Source organism: Ranitomeya variabilis, chromosome 2, assembly GCF_051348905.1.
Source record: "Ranitomeya variabilis isolate aRanVar5 chromosome 2, aRanVar5.hap1, whole genome shotgun sequence".
NCBI lineage: Eukaryota > Metazoa > Chordata > Amphibia > Anura > Dendrobatidae > Ranitomeya > Ranitomeya variabilis.
Window position 1 is genome coordinate 937,127,066 of NC_135233.1, and position 17,043 is coordinate 937,144,108.

At 46.4% G+C, this 17,043-nt stretch overlaps 1 protein-coding gene across 1 annotated transcript in view; it reads right to left on the bottom strand.

Annotated features, from left to right (window-relative positions):
* LOC143804006 (extracellular calcium-sensing receptor-like) overlaps nucleotides 1–17,043 on the bottom strand; it is a 67,494-nt gene that overhangs the window by 19,395 nt on the left and 31,056 nt on the right. The window contains exon 5 of the mRNA XM_077281752.1: nucleotides 13,431–13,554. Within this exon, the coding sequence (XP_077137867.1) occupies nucleotides 13,431–13,554 (124 nt within the window). The remainder of the gene's footprint in view (nucleotides 1–13,430; nucleotides 13,555–17,043) is intronic.

Sequence of the window (17,043 nt, forward strand, 5' to 3'; positions counted from 1 at the left end):
ACAAAAAAAGTTCAATGTAACCCTTTTTTTGTACGTCGCGTCCGCCATTTCCGCGGATGCGTGGCCGTAACTCTGCCCCCTCCTCCCCAGGACATAGACTGGGCAGCGGATGCGTTGAAAAACTGCATCCGCTGCCCACGTTGTGCACAATTTTCACAACGTGCGTCGGTACATCGGGCCGACGCATTGCGACCGCCCCGTACCGACGCAAGTGTGAAAGAAGCCTAAGGCTACTTTCACACTAGCGTCGTACTCGGCCCATCGCAGTGTGTCGGGCCGACGTACCGACGCTAGCGTTGTAAGCGCCGCACAACGGGTGCAGCGGATGCTGTTTTTTCAACGCATCCGCTGCCCCATTGTGAGGTGCGGGGAGGCGGGGGCGGAGTTCCGGCCACGCATGCGCGGTCGGAAATGGCGGACACGTCGCACAAAAAAGTTACATGTAGTTTTTTTTGTGTCGACGGTCCACCGAAGCACGACGCATCCGTCGCACGACGGATGCGACATGTGGCAATCCGTCGCAATGCGTCGCTAATGCAAGCCATTGGAGAAAAAACGCATCCTGCAAGCACTTTTGCAGGATGCGTTTTTTCTCCAACGACGCATTGCGACGGAAGCCAAAAAACGCTAGTGTGAAAGTAGCCTAACCCTAACCCTAGCCCTAACCCTAACCCTAAATTTAGCCCCAACCCTAACCCTAACTCTAACCCTAACTCTAACCCTAACCCTAACTCTAACCCTAACCCTAACCCTAACCCTAACTCTAACCCTAACCCTAACCCTAACCCTAACTCTAACCCTAACCCTAACCCTAACTCTAACCCTAACTCTAACCCTAACCCTAACCCTAACCCTAACCCTAATTTTAGCCCCAACTTGTCTTCTCCTGCCGGCCGGCAGATGGCAGCAGATAGCGGGCGCACTGCGCATGCGCCCGCCATGATGAAAAAGCCGGCTGGCAGGAGAAGACAGAAGAGGACCCAGGGACCCCGGGTGAGTATGATAGGGTCCCCGAATCCCCCTATTTCTCTGTCCTCTGATGTGCGATCACATCAGAGGACAGAGAAATAACTGATCGCTTTTTTTTTTTTTTTTTTTTTTGCGGTCGCCGGTAAACTGTTAATTACCGGCGATCGCAAAGCAGGGGTCGGTGCAAACCGACCCCGATCATGTTCTTTGGGGTCTCGGCTACCCCCGGCAGCCGAGACCCCAAAGAACATCCGGGTGCCGGGCGGCGGGCGCACTGCGCGTGCGCCCGCCATTTTTTCCCGGAAAAAAGACGGCGGCGCCCATGGGGCGAGGAGCACCGGGGGAGGTAGGTAAGTATTGGGGGGCTATTGGGGGCCATCGGGGACCACATTTCTCTGTCCTCCGATGTGCGATCACATCGGAGGACAGAGAAATTAAACGGCAAATCGCTTTTTTTTTTTTTTTGTTGCGACCGCCGGTAAACGGTTAATTACCGGCGATCGCAACTCGGGGGTCGGTAAAAACCCCCCGAATCATGTTCTCTGGGGTCTCGGCTACCCTCGGCAACCGAGACCCCAGAGAAAATCCAACTCTGGGGGGCGCTATTCACTTTTTCCACAGCGCCGTTAATTAACGGCGCTGTGGATTAAGTACCCTTAGCGGCCGCCGTTAAAAGGCGTATCGGCGGTCGTTAAGGGGTTAAGCTATTTCAGTGTCATTATTAATTTGTGAAGCAGTGGTAAAATAAGTCAAATAAACAGATAGTAAGGGTACCGTTACACAAAACGATTTACCAACGATCACGACCAGCGATACGACCTGGCCGTGATCGTTGGTAAATCGTTGTGTGATCGCTGGGGAGCTGTCACACAGACGGCTCTCCAGCCACCAACGATGCCGAAGTCCCCGGGTAACCAGGGTAAACATCGGGTTACTAAGTGCAGGGCCGCGCTTAGTAACCCGATGTATACCCTGGTTACCATCGTAAATGTAAAAAAAAAAAAACGTACATACTCACATTCCGGTGTCCGTCAGGTCCCTAGCCGTCTGCTTCCCGCACTGACTGACTGCCGGCCGTAAAGTGAAAGCAGAGCACAGCGGTGACGTCACCCTGGTTACAAGCGAACGCATTGCTGGATCGGTGTCACACACACCGATCCAGCGATGACAGCGGGAGATCCAGCGACAAAATAAAGTTCCAAACGATCTGCTACGACGTACGATTCTCAGCGGGGTCCCTGATCGCTGCTGCGTGTCAGACACAGCGATATCGTATGGCTATCGCTGGAACGTCACGGATCGTGCCGTCGTAGCAACAAAAGTGCCAATGTGAGACCACATTGTGAGAAAGTGTTGAGATCAGATAGTCAGAATAGATACAATTGTGTCTTTCTTGGCTTAATATAAAAAATCTAAATGAGCATGCTAACAATGGTGTACTGGAATCAGCTGTGCAACACAGGATATTGTGAATGAGATGATAAGAAGGAAAGTATTAATTTGTCACATTTTCTCTGCATGCTAAATACACCCCACTCTCGTACTGTGTCAGAACTGCTCATTTCTAAAAACTCATTAGGATTTTTACTCCAGAGTCAATTCTTGCCAAGCTACAGAATATTAAACCCAGTGATGCATGATGCATAGATCTGAAGGCAGACTATTTTCCATTGTATATTGAGTTAAACAGGTTTGAATGAATGAGCAGAATAAACGCTGAAAATAATTTACATATAAAATGAATCATAGTTTATCTGTTATTGGAATGCGCAAGGTGCAAGCTAAAAGAAAACAATATGACATTAGTTCTCGATACTTTGTATCAGAAGCCCTGTCGCAGCGCAGTGCACTTAACAAATGCTATTTAAAGTCTTCAGGATTTCATACCCCAAACTAATGGTATGTATATATGCATATACAGTTATATGAAAAAGTTTGGGCACCCCTATTAATCTTAAGCTTAATGATTTATAAAAACTGGGGTTTTTTTTGCAACAGCTATTTCAGTTTCATATATCTAATAACTGTTGGACACAGTAATGTTTCTACCTTGAAATGAGGTTTATTATACTAACAGAAAATGTGCAATCTGCATTCAAACAAAATTTGACAGGTGCATAAGTATGGGCACCCTTATCATTTTCTCGTTTTAAATACTCCTACCTACTTTTTACTGACTTACTAAAGCCCTTTTTTTGGTTTTGTAACCTCATTGAGCTTTGAACTTCATAGCCAGGTGTATGCAATCATGAGAAAAGCTACTTAAAGTGGCCACTTGCAAGTTGTTCTCCTGTTTGAATCTCCTCTGAAGAGTGGCATCATGGGCTCCTCAAAACAACTGTCAAATGATCTGAAAACAAGGATTATTCAACATAGTTGTTCAGTGGAAGGATACAAAAAGCTGTCTCAAGATATTTAACCTGTCAATTTCCACTGTGAGGAACATAGTAAGGAAATGGAAGAACACAGATACAGTTCTTGCTAAGGCCAGAAGTGGCAGGCCAAGAAAAACATCAGAAAGGCAGAGAAGAAGAATGGTGAGATCAGTCAAGGACAATCCTCAGATCACCTCCAGAGAGCTGCAGCATCAACTTGCTGCAGATGGTGTCACTGTGCATCGGTCAACTATACAACACACTTTGCACAAGGAGAAGCTGTATGGGAGACTGATGCGAAATAAGCCATTTCTGCAAGCACGCCACATACAGAGTCGGCAGAGGTATGCAAAAGCACATTTGGAGAAGCCAATTTCTTTTTGGAAGAAGGTCCTGTGGACTGATGAAACCAAGATTGAGTTGTTTGGTCATACAAAAAGTCGATATGCATGGCGGCCAAAAAACATGTTTCAGTGACCTGTCAGTCAGAGGGCGGGGAAAAGGCAGAGAAACAGCAGAGCTGTAGGTGCAAGGCCCGCCCCACTGCACTTGCAACTTATTAGCATACAATTTCAGCTATGGATTTCTCTAAAACAGCAAAACTGATTTTATAAGAAAGGTAAGGATTTACTCAGCATTAAACCACCTTTACATGCGTGGCAAAGCTTTGGAGTATAGCATCCTGATAACAGGTTCTCTTTAAATGATTTATCCAAGCCTTAGACCAGGGTGGGGAATCTTTTTTTCTGCCAAGGGCCATTTGGATATTTAAATGTGCCAAAATATATAAAACAAAGAGGAATCACGCCATACATAGACGTGTCCTCACATGCAACTCAAGATTGCATATGCACACCGATGATAGAGAGGGATTCAGGGATAGATAATATATATACCTGTCAGTCCTGCGTAGCCAAGTACAGAGCACCCCGACGCGCGTTTCGGAGATTCCTTCATCAGGGGTCGTATGGCGTGATTCCTCTTTGTTTATATATTTTGGCACATATTTTTTGGCATTACCTTGAGCATTTTATATTTACAGCACAAGCACTTTAAATTTATTCCTTGGATTTGATGCACTGTGCATCGCCTGAGGCCACAGCACCGGGTCAAGCCACTAGTGACATCCCCCTCAAGAGACGGACTTCTTTGATCTGGTGCTGGGTACCTCGGTCTCCCGGGCGTCACAACTAAGTTCCAAGTGGTCTGTCACTTTTCTTTCTTTTAGCAACAGGATTTCGGTATACTACGTATTATATTATATCTGATTTTGTATAGAATCCTGATTATCCATCTACTGGAAATACAGTTGCTATTACGTTTTTCTTCATGATGATGTCAAAGTGTGCTATTACTGAGACAGAAGTAACACTTATACACAATTTTTTACAGTTGATAGACCAATGGTGTACTGTAACAATGTGAATGGCCTCTTTGAAGAACTAAATCAAGAGTATTTTGATGCAGATGGACAATTGTTTACTGACTTATCCATAGAAAATTGAAAGCAGTGTTGCTTCACAATGGAAATATGAAACCATCAACCCCTATTGCTCACTCATGTCATCTAAAGTAAAGTTGTGAAAATCTGTCAGTTGTTTTGGATGCTATACAATATAAGCATCATCAATGGAATATCTGTGGAGATTTGAAAATGTTTGGTCTGCTAATGGGAATGCAAGGAGGTTTCACAAAATATTGTTGTTTCTTGTGTTTATGGGACAGTAGAAATACAGTAGAGCATTATGTTCGTTGTGATTGGGGCAGGGCCGTATTTGCCACTAGGCACTTGAGGGCACGTGCCTAGGGCGGGGCCATGCGGGGGGGCGGCACCTGAGCAGGTGTGTGTGCTTTTTTTTTTTTTTTTTTTTTTTATGCAAAGTCCGGTCCGGCCGGGGTCACTTAAAGGCTTAAGCCCCTCCCCCCTCGCCGCCACCGCCGCCCCCCCGCCGCTGCCTCCTTGCCCATACACACTATGATTGATGCATACTCACCTCACCTGCTCCAGCGACGCCTGGTCTGCTCTCAGTGACTGCACCCTCGCTGTGTGAGCGGTCACATGGTACCGCTGATTAAGGTCATGACCTTAAATCAGCGGTACCACCTGACCGCTCATACAGGACGACGAGGGTGCTGCGCCGGGACACAGCACAGAGGTGGAGGATCCCGTTCTTCTGCGCGCCGTGAGGTGACACAGCCAGGTGAGTATGATGACAGGCAGGGACGGGGGGAGCCGGGGAGGATGAAGGAGGAGGATCTGGGAGCCCAGCAGGCGGCAGCCACAAGATAGATGGGGAGTGGCGGGGCAGGCTGCCGATGAGCCATGCATGGGGGATGGGAGATGACGAGCCAGAGCCACCAATGCCACCATGCATGCATGCATACAGGGGGGGATGGGAGATGAGCCACACATACAGGGGGGGATGGGAGATGAGCCACACATACAGGGGGGGATGGGAGAGGAGCCACACATACAGGGGGGGATGGGAGATGAGCCACACATACAGGGGGGGATGGGAGATGAGCCACACATACAGGGGGGGATGGGAGATGAGCCACACATACAGGGGGGGATGGGAGATGACGAGCCAGAGCCACCAATGCCACCATGCATGCATGCATACAGGGCGGGATGGGAGATGAGCCACACATACAGGGGGGGATGGGAGATGAGCCACACATACAGGGGGGATGGGAGATGAGCCACACATACAGGGGGGATGGGAGATGAGCCACACATACAGGGGGGGGATGGGAGATGAGCCACACATACAGGGGGGGATGGGAGATGAGCCACACATACAGCGGGGGATGGGAGATGACGAGCCAGAGCCACCAATGCCACCATGCATGCATGCATACAGGGGGGAATGGGAGATGAGCCACACATACAGGGGGGGATGGGAGATGAGCCACACATACAGGGGGGGATGGGAGATGAGCCACACATACAGGGGGGGATGGGAGATGAGCCACACATACAGGGGGGGATGGGAGATGAGCCACACATACAGGGGGGGATGGGAGATGAGCCACACATACAGGGGGGGATGGGAGATGAGCCACACATACAGGGGGGATGGGAGATGACGAGCCAGAGCCACCAATGCCACCATGCATGCATGCATACAGGGGGGGATGGGAGATGAGCCACACATACAGGGGGGGATGGGAGATGAGCCACACATACAGGGGGGGATGGGAGATGAGCCACACATACAGGGGGTGATGGGAGATGAGCCACACATACGGGGGGGATGGGAGATGAGCCACACATACAGGGGGGGATGGGAGATGAGCCACACATACAGGGGGGGATGGGAGATGACGAGCCAGAGCCACCAATGCCACCATGCATGCATGCATACAGGGGGGGATGGGAGATGAGCCACACATACAGGGGGGGATGGGAGATGAGCCACACATACAGGGGGGGAAGGGAGATGAGCCACACATACAGGGGGGGATGGGAGATGAGCCACACATACAGGGGGGGATGGGAGATGAGCCACACATACAGGGGGGGATGGGAGATGAGCCACACATACAGGGGGGGATGGGAGATGACGAGCCAGAGCCACCAATGCCACCATGCATGCATGCATACAGGGGGGATGGGAGATGAGCCACACATACAGGGGGGGATGGGAGATGAGCCACACATACAGGGGGGGATGGGAGATGAGCCACACATACAGGGGGGGGATGGGGGATGAGCCACACATACAGGGGGGGATGGGAAAATGAGCCACACATACAGGGGGGGATGGGAGATGACGAGCCAGAGCCACCAATGCCACCATGCATGCATGCATGCATACAGGGGGGGGATGGGAGATGAGCCACACATACAGGGGGGGATGGGAGATGAGCCACACATACAGGGGGGGATGGGAGATGAGCCACACATACAGGGGGGGATGGGAGATGAGCCACACATACAGGGGGGGATGGGAGATGAGCCACACATACAGGGGGGGATGGGAGATGACGAGCCAGAGCCACCAATGCCACCATGCATGCATGCATACAGGGGGGGATGGGAGATGAGCCACACATACAGGGGGGGATGGGAGATGAGCCACACATACAGGGGGATGGGAGATGAGCCACACATACAGGGGGGATGGGAGATGAGCCACACATACAGGGGGGGATGGGAGATGAGCCACACATACAGGGGGGGATGGGAGATGACGAGCCAGAGCCACCAATGCCACCATGCATGCATGCATACATACAGGGGGGGGATGGGAGATGAGCCACACATACAGGGGGGGATGGGAGATGAGCCACACATACAGGGGGGATGGGAGATGAGCCACACATACAGGGGGGGATGGGAGATGAGCCACACATACAGGGGGATGGGAGATAAGCCAGAGCCACCAATGCCACCATGCATGCATGCATGCATACAGGGAGGGAGGGGGAGATGAGCCATGCATACGGGGGGGGGGGGGGGTGAATATGAGCCATGCATAGGGGGGATGGGAATGAATATGAGCCATGCATACAGGGGGGGGTGAATATGAACCATGCATACAGGGGGGGGGGTGAATATGAGCCATGCATACAGGGGGGGAGGGGGGTGAATATGAGCCATGCATACAGGGGGGGTGTGTATATGAGCCATGCATACAGGGGTGTGTGTATATGAGCCATGCATACAGGGGGGGGTGTATATGAGCCATGCATACAGGGGCGGGTGTATATGAGCCATGCATACAGGGGGGGTGAATATGAGCCATGTATACGGGGGGGGTGAATATGAGCCATGCATACGGGGGGGGGTGAATATGAGCCATGCATACAGGGGGGGGTGTATATGAGCCATGCATACAGGGGGGGGTGTATATGAGCCATGCATACAGGGGGGGTGTATATGAGCATGTATACGGGGGGGGTGAAAATGAGCCATGTATACGGGGGGGTGAATATGAGCCATGCATACGGGGGGGGAGTGTGAGCCATGCATATAGGGGGGGAATATGAGCCATGCATACAGGAGGGGGGGTCATTATACAGTATCATGGAGAACTGTGTGGCCATTATACAGTATTGAGCATCATGTGTGGCCATTGTACAGTATTGAGCATCATACAATATGGAGCATCATGTGTGGCCGTTATACAGTATGGAGCATCATGTGTGGCCGTTATACAGTATGGAGCATTATGTGTGGCCGTTATACAGTATGGAGTATCATGTGTGGCCGTTATACAGTATGGAGCATCATGTGTGGCTGTTATACAGTATGGAGCATCATGTGTGGCCGTTATACAGTATGGAGCATCATGTGTGGCCGTTATACAGTATGGAGCATCATGTGTGGCCGTTATACAGTATGGAGCATCATGTGTGGCCGTTATACAGTATGGAGCATCATGTGTGGCCGTTATACAGTATGGAGCATCATGTGTGGCCGTTATACAGTATGGAGCATCATGTGTGGCCGTTATACAATATGGAGCATCATGTGTGGCCGTTATACAGTATGGAGCACTGGGGCCATATTGTTTCGTTTATAATTATTGTATATAAAACAGTGTGATCAGCAGTGCTAAATGGCTGTGGTTGGGACGTGGATATGGGTGTGACTAGTTGTGAAATGGGTGTGGTCAGAGGCGTGGCCTAAAATTTGCCGTGGCGCGCTATGCGCGCCGCACACTTTGTCTCCTTCCCTTCTTCAAAAGTTGGGAGGTATGGTACCACATTTGCCAGATCAAAAGTGCCGCAAATCCCATAGGGAATGAATGAGGCCGAACGCAGTGTTGCCGTAAGTGATCCGTTACGCGGCACATGCAGAAAAACTGCCGGATTTGCTGCAAAAGGCGACTTTCACATCAGCGATTCTTGCTAAAGTCACTGCCGATAGTGTCATACTCACCAAAGGGGTGGGGGGGGGCAGCACTAAAAGTGCCTAGGGCAGCAGAAACCCTAAATACGGCCCTGGATTGGGGACAGAGAAACATCTATGCTCCAGGTAGAGACAATGTTCAGCATAATCCTTTAGTTGCTTCAACAAAAATCTTTCTTCCTCCACTACATATAAAGTTGGGATTGATTAAAAAATTGAAAGCCATGACAAAGACAAATTCACAAGGGTTCCAGTACATTTCACAGAAATTCTCCAGCATTTCACTAGCAAAACTGAGGGAAGGGGTATTTGTTCGTCCTCAGATCAGAGAGCTTATGACAGATGATGTGTCAAGACGACGCATGCGAAGGTATCGGCATACATCCGCATGGCCTGCGTACCCAATGTTAAAGATAGGGTATGAAGGAGGCATTTCAACCACAGACCTGCCGAATGCTAGTGTGAAACTAGCGTAAGAATAGTGAGGGCTGACTGCTAGCCATTTAAAAATAGTAAAGGCCACTTGAAGGCCCTATAAAAATAGGCTTTGTGACTTTCAGAGTCTCTCCTTCATAAATGATACAGGATGTGTCTGATGATGTGTCACACACCACATGGCCAGATAAGGTTGTAAAATTATATTTCTCAGTGAATTCATTTGTCTTGGTTGAAAGCAATGCTAAAGTTGAAAAACGCATCAAAAACTCTACGTGTGAACATAGCCCAAGTGGTGAAAGAGAATTTTTGTTTTTGGTTATTTATTTTGCCTTATATACAAGTCATTATCCTGGAAAGGATATCCTTAACATATTTCCCAGTAAAAACCATTTTGTTTTCGATTTTGTATGTTTTATTGTGAGTCTGTGCAAATTGTCTCTTCAGAGGGGAAGAGGACTAGAACTCCAGTGACACCTATTGGAAGTAGCAATCCTAACAGTCAATGTCGACCCTTTAACGAGCCTTGTCACATGACCTAGGATAAAAGCCAAACCAGAATCTCAATTTGCAGACACTGTGTTTTGGGGTACTGCCCCTCATCAGTGTAAAGTGGAGACCTGGTTTGGCAGAGTGAGAGGCGTCTGATTCTTGGATCCCGGTCAGGTGTGGGCAATCCCTTCGTTATGTCATTCTCAATTAAGCAGATAAAAGGCCTGGAGTTGATTTGAGGTGTGGTGCTTGCATTTGGAAGATTTTGCTGTGAAGTAAACATGCGGTCAAAGGAGCGCTCCATGCAGGTGAAACAAGCCATCCTTAAGCTGCGAAAACAGAAAAAACCCATCCGAGAAATTGCTACAATATTAGGAGTGGCAAAATCTACAGTTTGGTACATCCTGAGAAAGAAAGAAAGCACTGGTGAACTCATCAATGCAAAAAGACCTGGGCGCCCACGGAAGACAACAGTGGTGGATGATCGCAGAATAATCTCCATGGTGAAGAGAAACCCCTTCACAACAGCCAACCAAGTGAACAACGCTCTCCAGGAGGTCGGCGTATCAATATCCAAATCTACTATAAAGAGAAGACTGCATGAAAGTAAATACAGAGGGTTCACTGCACGGTGCAAGCCACTCATAAGCATCAAGAATAAAAAGGCTAGACTGGACTTTGCTAAAAAACATCTAAAAAAGCCAGCACAGTTCTGGAAGAACATTCTTTGGACAGATGAAACCAAGATCAACCTCTACCAGAATAATGGAAAGAGAAAAGTATGGCGAAGGCGTGGTACAGCTCATGATCCAAAGCATACCACATCATCTGTAAAACACGGCGGAGGCAGTGTGATGGCTTGGGCATGCATGGCTGCCAGTGGCACTGGGTCACTAGTGTTTATTGATGATGTGACACAGGACAGAAGCAGCCGAATTAATTCTGAGGTATTCAGAGCCATACTGTGTGCTCAGATCCAGCCAAATGCAGCAAAACTGATTGGTCATCGTTTCATACTACAGATGGACAATGACCCAAAACATAAAGCCAAAGCAACCCAGGAGTTTATTAAAGCAAAGAAGTGGAATATTCTTGAATGGCCAAGTCAGTTACCTGATCTCAACCCAATTGAGCATGCATTTCACTTGTTAACGACTAAACGTCAGACAGGAAGGCCACAAACAAACAGCAACTGAAAACCACCGCAGTGAAGGCCTGGCAGAGCATCAAAAAGGAGGAAACACAGCGTCTGGTGATGTCCATGAGTTCAAGACTTCAAGCAGTCATGGCCAACAAAGGGTTTTCAACCAATTACTAGAAATGAACATTTTATTTACAATTATTGAATCTGTCCAATTACTTTAGGTCCCTTTAAAAACAGGGTAGCACATGTTAAGGAGCTGAAACTCCTAAACCCTTCATCCAATTTTAATGTGGATACCCTTAACCCCTTTCTGACCTCGGACGGGATAGTGCGTCCGAGGTCAGAAGCCCCGATTTGATGCGGGATCCGGCGGTGAGCCCGCATCAAAGCCGGGACATGTCAGCTGTTTTGAACAGCTGACATGTGCCCGTAATAGGCGCGGGCAGAATCGCGATCCGCCCGCGGCATTTAACCGGCACTTCCGGCCGGGCGGCCGGAAATGAGCGCATCGCCGACCCCGTCACATAATCGGAGGCCGGCGATGCTTCTACATTGTAACCATAGAGGTCCTTGAGACCTCTATGGTTACTGATCCACGGTACCTGTGAGCGCCACCCTGTGGTCAGCACTCACAGCACACCTACATTTCTGCTGCATAGCAGCGAACATCAGATCGCTGCTATGTAGCAGAGCCGATCGCGTTGTGCCTGCTTCTAGCCTCCCATGGAGGCTATTGAAGCATGGCAAAAGTAAAAAAAATGTGAAAAAAATAAAAAAAATATAAAAGTTTGAATCACCCCCCTTTCGCCCCAATCAAAATAAATCAATAAAAAAAAAATCAAACCTACACATATTTGGTATTGCCGTGTTCAGAATCGCCCGATCTATCAAAAAAAAAAAAAGCATTAACCTGATCGCTAAACAGCATAGAGAGAAAAAAATTTGAAACACAAGAATTACTTTTTTTGGTCGCCGCGACATTGCATTTTTTTTTTTTTTTTTAGCAAAGTTTGGAATTTTTTTTCACCACTTAGGTAAAAAATAACCTAGTCATGTTAGGTGTCTATGAACTCGTAGTGACCTGGAGAATTATAATGGCAGGTCAGTTTTAGCATTTAGTGAACCTAGCAAAAAATCCAAACGAAAAACAAGTGTGGGACTGCACTTTTTTTGCAATTTCACCGCACTTGGAATTTTTTTCCTGTTTTCTAGTACACGACATGCTAAAACCAATGGTGTCTTTCAAAAGTACAACTCGTCCCACAAAAAATAAGCCCTCCCATGGCCAAATTGACGGAAAAATAAAAAAGTTATGGCTCTGGGAAGGAGGGGAGTGAAAAACGAACACGGAAAAACGGAAAATCCCAAGGTCATGAAGGGGTTAAAAGACTGAACTTCAATTGCATCTGAATTGTTTTGTTTAAAATTCATTGTGGTAATGTCTATAACCAAAATTAGAAAAATGTTGTCTCTGTCCAAATATATTTGGACTTAACTGTATAGGGGCTTGTCTCTCTGGGGATTTTAAAAGGAGACTATAATACAAAAAAAGTTTGACATTATATTGATAAATGTTTAATTCAGAAGGAAATAACTATGTTTACATTGTAGCTTGTATATGAAGCTGATATTTAATCTATTAAAATCTGACACAGAAGATTATACAGTATTTACAATTTTAGTTGCATTTTCGTTTTTCTGATCTCTTTGAAGAGCAGAAAAAAGGAAATAAATGGATGGTCTGCACATATATTTTTTTCTGTCCCAATAAAGCAGATGGAGTGGAAGCTTATTGCTTATGTGTTTGGTTATTTTACATTGAAGTCTAAAGAAAATGAATGATAAGAGAACCATTTGTAAGAACGGCTCATGCCCAGAACACCAGGTTTGTTCAAAACAGAATCAAGGTGGATGCAAATGGGCACTAAAGATTCCATTTTTAAAGGGATCCATCGTATATGGATCTTTTTAAAAGCGGAAACTATGTTTTGCATTCGGTATCCATTTGCACTCAGATTTGTTCCTTACCATTTTTATATCCATCTGGATCCATTACAGATTCCAAAGGAAATCGGAACATAGGATTAGTGTTTGTGAATACTTAACATGTGAGAGATTGCAGAATATCCCATCTTGTAAGCATCATTAAACTCACTTGACTGATTACTGATCTCCCCTTGATTACATGGGATGCAGTCAAAGCAACAAGCATTTTTTCCATTCTGAGCAGCCTTTCTGCTTCCAAAAGGACAACTTGCACTGCAAACAGAAATTGGTATCTGAGAAAGACAAAAATAATTTATATTTATAGGTATGAAAAGTCCAAAAAATGCTGGCACCTAAGCAACTTCTTCATCAGCTGAAAGTCTTATTTTTGTACATTTTCTGATTACAGCCCACCTGTGGAAGCCCATACAAAACGCGCGTCAGGGCTGAAGGCACGGTGTCCCACATGGGGAGATATAGCTAAGAAATGATAATTTTGTTGTTGTTAAGGTTAGCATTTGTAAGTCTTTATGCAAACACATATTACCTTCCTATTTGTTTTTTGTATGGGAGCATAATGATGGTTACTATATATGGACTAGACAATTTATGATATTTACTGATTATATCAGATTATCTGCATGAATGTTATGTAGCCTATGACACTTTAATATAGGTTTAGCACTGGCTCTTTATTTTATCTTACTATATGCAACTTGACCCACTCTGCCCTCCCAGTTACTTATGTATGGACTACATACCATGAATACCTGAGTCTTTTACTATTAATTTTTTTATATGTACACTTCTATGCCACTCCATGCTCCATGTTCTTGCAGGGAATTCCATGTTGGGAGTGTCCATGTTGTTTATTTAAGTAGGCCTTTTTTTAGGCACGTGGCCTTTTTATACTATCTGAATATAATATGTTTTTTGCTCACATTATATTGTTTCAAAGCATTATTTACATTATTTATGAGTAGGTAAAACTCATGGGTGTATTGTGTCTCGGAGATACATCTAGCCCTAATAATAATAATTCAATTACCTGTAGAATTTTCATGGTTTCCAGAAACCATGACAGTCCTAACCAGACTTACATCTTTCCATCTTATAGAGAATGTCATAGTTCCACCCCTCAGTGTCTCTGGTATGCAGTTACTGACAGCTCTGCTGTCCAATCTGGTGCAGGGGCGCTCTGAAGCTGTCAGTACTTTGACAGCTTGACCATCCAATCTGGTACAGGGGCGTGTTGAGCTTTAAGTGTGTTGATTGACAGCTCGTCTATCCAATCTGAGACTGGGAGGCTTCGGCTGTCTCCAAGTGTGCATCATCCCGGGTGATTGCCATTGTACTTAACTGAGCGGCTTCTTCCAGATCTCTGCCAGACATACATTCAGCTAGTGAGGTTTCTGCTTCTTGAGCCTTGAGTTCTGTATTCTTGATCTTTTTCTGCCTGACCTTGGACTTCGTTCTGACCATCCAACTGTTTAACCCCTTCTGCTCTAATCCGTTATCCTCCTGGCATTCTGACCTCGGAACATTACCTGACCATGCTTTTGTCTCTTCCTTCTGTTTATGACATACCTTCCTGGCTTCTGACCTTGGACTCCTTGACCGTTCTGACTCACTCAGCAGTTACTGCAGTATTCTTAATTGTTATCAGGCAGGATCATTACTTATAAATACACTGCTCAAAAAAATAAAGGGAACACTTAAACAACAGAATATAACTCCAAGTAAATCAAACTTCTGTGAAATCAAACTGTCCACTTAAGAAGCAACAGTTTGACAATCAATTTCACATGCTGTTGTGCAAATGGAATAGACAACAGATGGAAATTATTGGCAATTATCAAGACACACTCAATAGAGGAGTGGTTCTGCAGGTGGGGACCACAGACCACATCTCAGTGCCAATGATTTCTGGCTGATATTTTGGTCAGTTTTGAATGTTGGTTGTGCTTTAACACTCATGGTAGAATGAGACAGACTCTACAACCCACACAAGTGCCTCAGATAGTGCAGCTCATCCAGGATGGCACATCAATGCGAACTGTGGCAAGAATGTTTGCTGTGTCTGTCAACATAGTGTCCAGAGGCTGGAGGCACTACCAGGAGACAGGCCACTACACCAGGAGACATGGAGGGGGCCATAGGAGGGCAACAACCCAGCAGCAGCCTTTGTGCAAGGAGGAACAGGAGGAGCACTGCCAGAGCCCTGCAAAATGACCTCCAGTAGGCTCATTATGAGGATGGTCTGAGTGCCTGACATCCACAGATAGGGGTTGTGCTCACAGCCCAACACCGTGCAGGACACTTGGCATTTGCCACAGAACACCAGGATTGGCAAATTCGCTACTGGCGCCCTATGCTCTTCATAGATGAAAGCAGGTTCACACTGAGCAATTGTGACAGATGTGACAGAGTCTAGAGATGCCGTGGAGAGCACTCTGCTGCCTGCAACATCCTTCAGCATGACCGGTTTGGCAGTGGGTCAGTAATGGTATGGGGTGGCAGTTCTTTGGAGGGCCGCACAGCCCTCCATGTGCTCGCCAGAGATAGCCTGACTGCCATTTAGTACCTAGATGAGATCCTCAGAACCCTTGAGAGACCATATGCCTGTGCGGTTGGCCCTGAGTTCCTCCTAATGCAGGACAATGCCAGACCTCATGTGGCTGGAGATTGTCAACAGTTCCTGCAAGATGAAGGCATTGAAGCTATGGACTGGCCCGCCTGTTCCCCAGACCTGAATCCGATTGAACACATCTGGGACGTCATGTCTCGCACCATCCACCAATGTCACATTGCACCACAGACTATCCAGGAGTTGGCGGATGCTTTAGTACAGGTCTGGGAGGAGATCCCTCAGGAGACCATCCACCACCTCATCAGTAGCATGTCCAGGCATTGTAGGGATGTCATACAGGCATGTGGAGGCCATACACACTACTGAGCATAATTTTCTTGTCTTGAGGCATTTCCACTAAAGTTGGATCAGCCTATAACTTAATTTTCCACTTTGATTTTGAGCATCATTCCAATTCCAGACCTCCGTGGGATATTAGTTGTGATTTACGTTGATCATTTTCAGGTTTTATTGTTCTCAACACATTCCACTATGTAATGAATAAAGATTTACAACTGGAATATTGCATTCAGTGATATCAAGAATGTGGGATTTTAGTGTTCCCTTTATTTTTTTGAGCAGTGTAACTACTTCATAGCTTTGGCATAAAGGACCAAAAAGTGGAACGAAGAAAAAATAGCTTTGAGTTTATCTGCTAACCCAATGTCTGTAGGTCAGCAAAAATAGTGGGATGGGAAGATGAGACTACACAACATGGTTGGTTTGTTTGTAGTCTGTCACATTGGAGACACATAGGCTTGCAGGTAACTTATATACCTTGAAGAAGCAGCTCACCAGCGAAACATGCTTTGGGGACTGCGGACACAGTGCACTCCGTTGTCAGCCATGGGTACTTATTAATTTATCCTCATGCCACTTATACTATGGTTACCAAGATCATCGTTTTTTTGAATGCTGGATGCATGCATACAACTCCTGGCAAAAATTATGGAATCACCGGCCTTAGAAGATGTTCATTCAGTTCTTTAATTTTGTAGAAAAAAAGCAGATCACAGACATGGCACAAAAGTCCTTTCAAATGGCAACTTTCTGGCTTTAAGAAACACTAAAAGAAATCAAGAACAAAAAATGTGGTAGTCAGTAATGTTCACTTTTTTAACCAAGCATAGGGGAAAAATTATGGAATTACTCA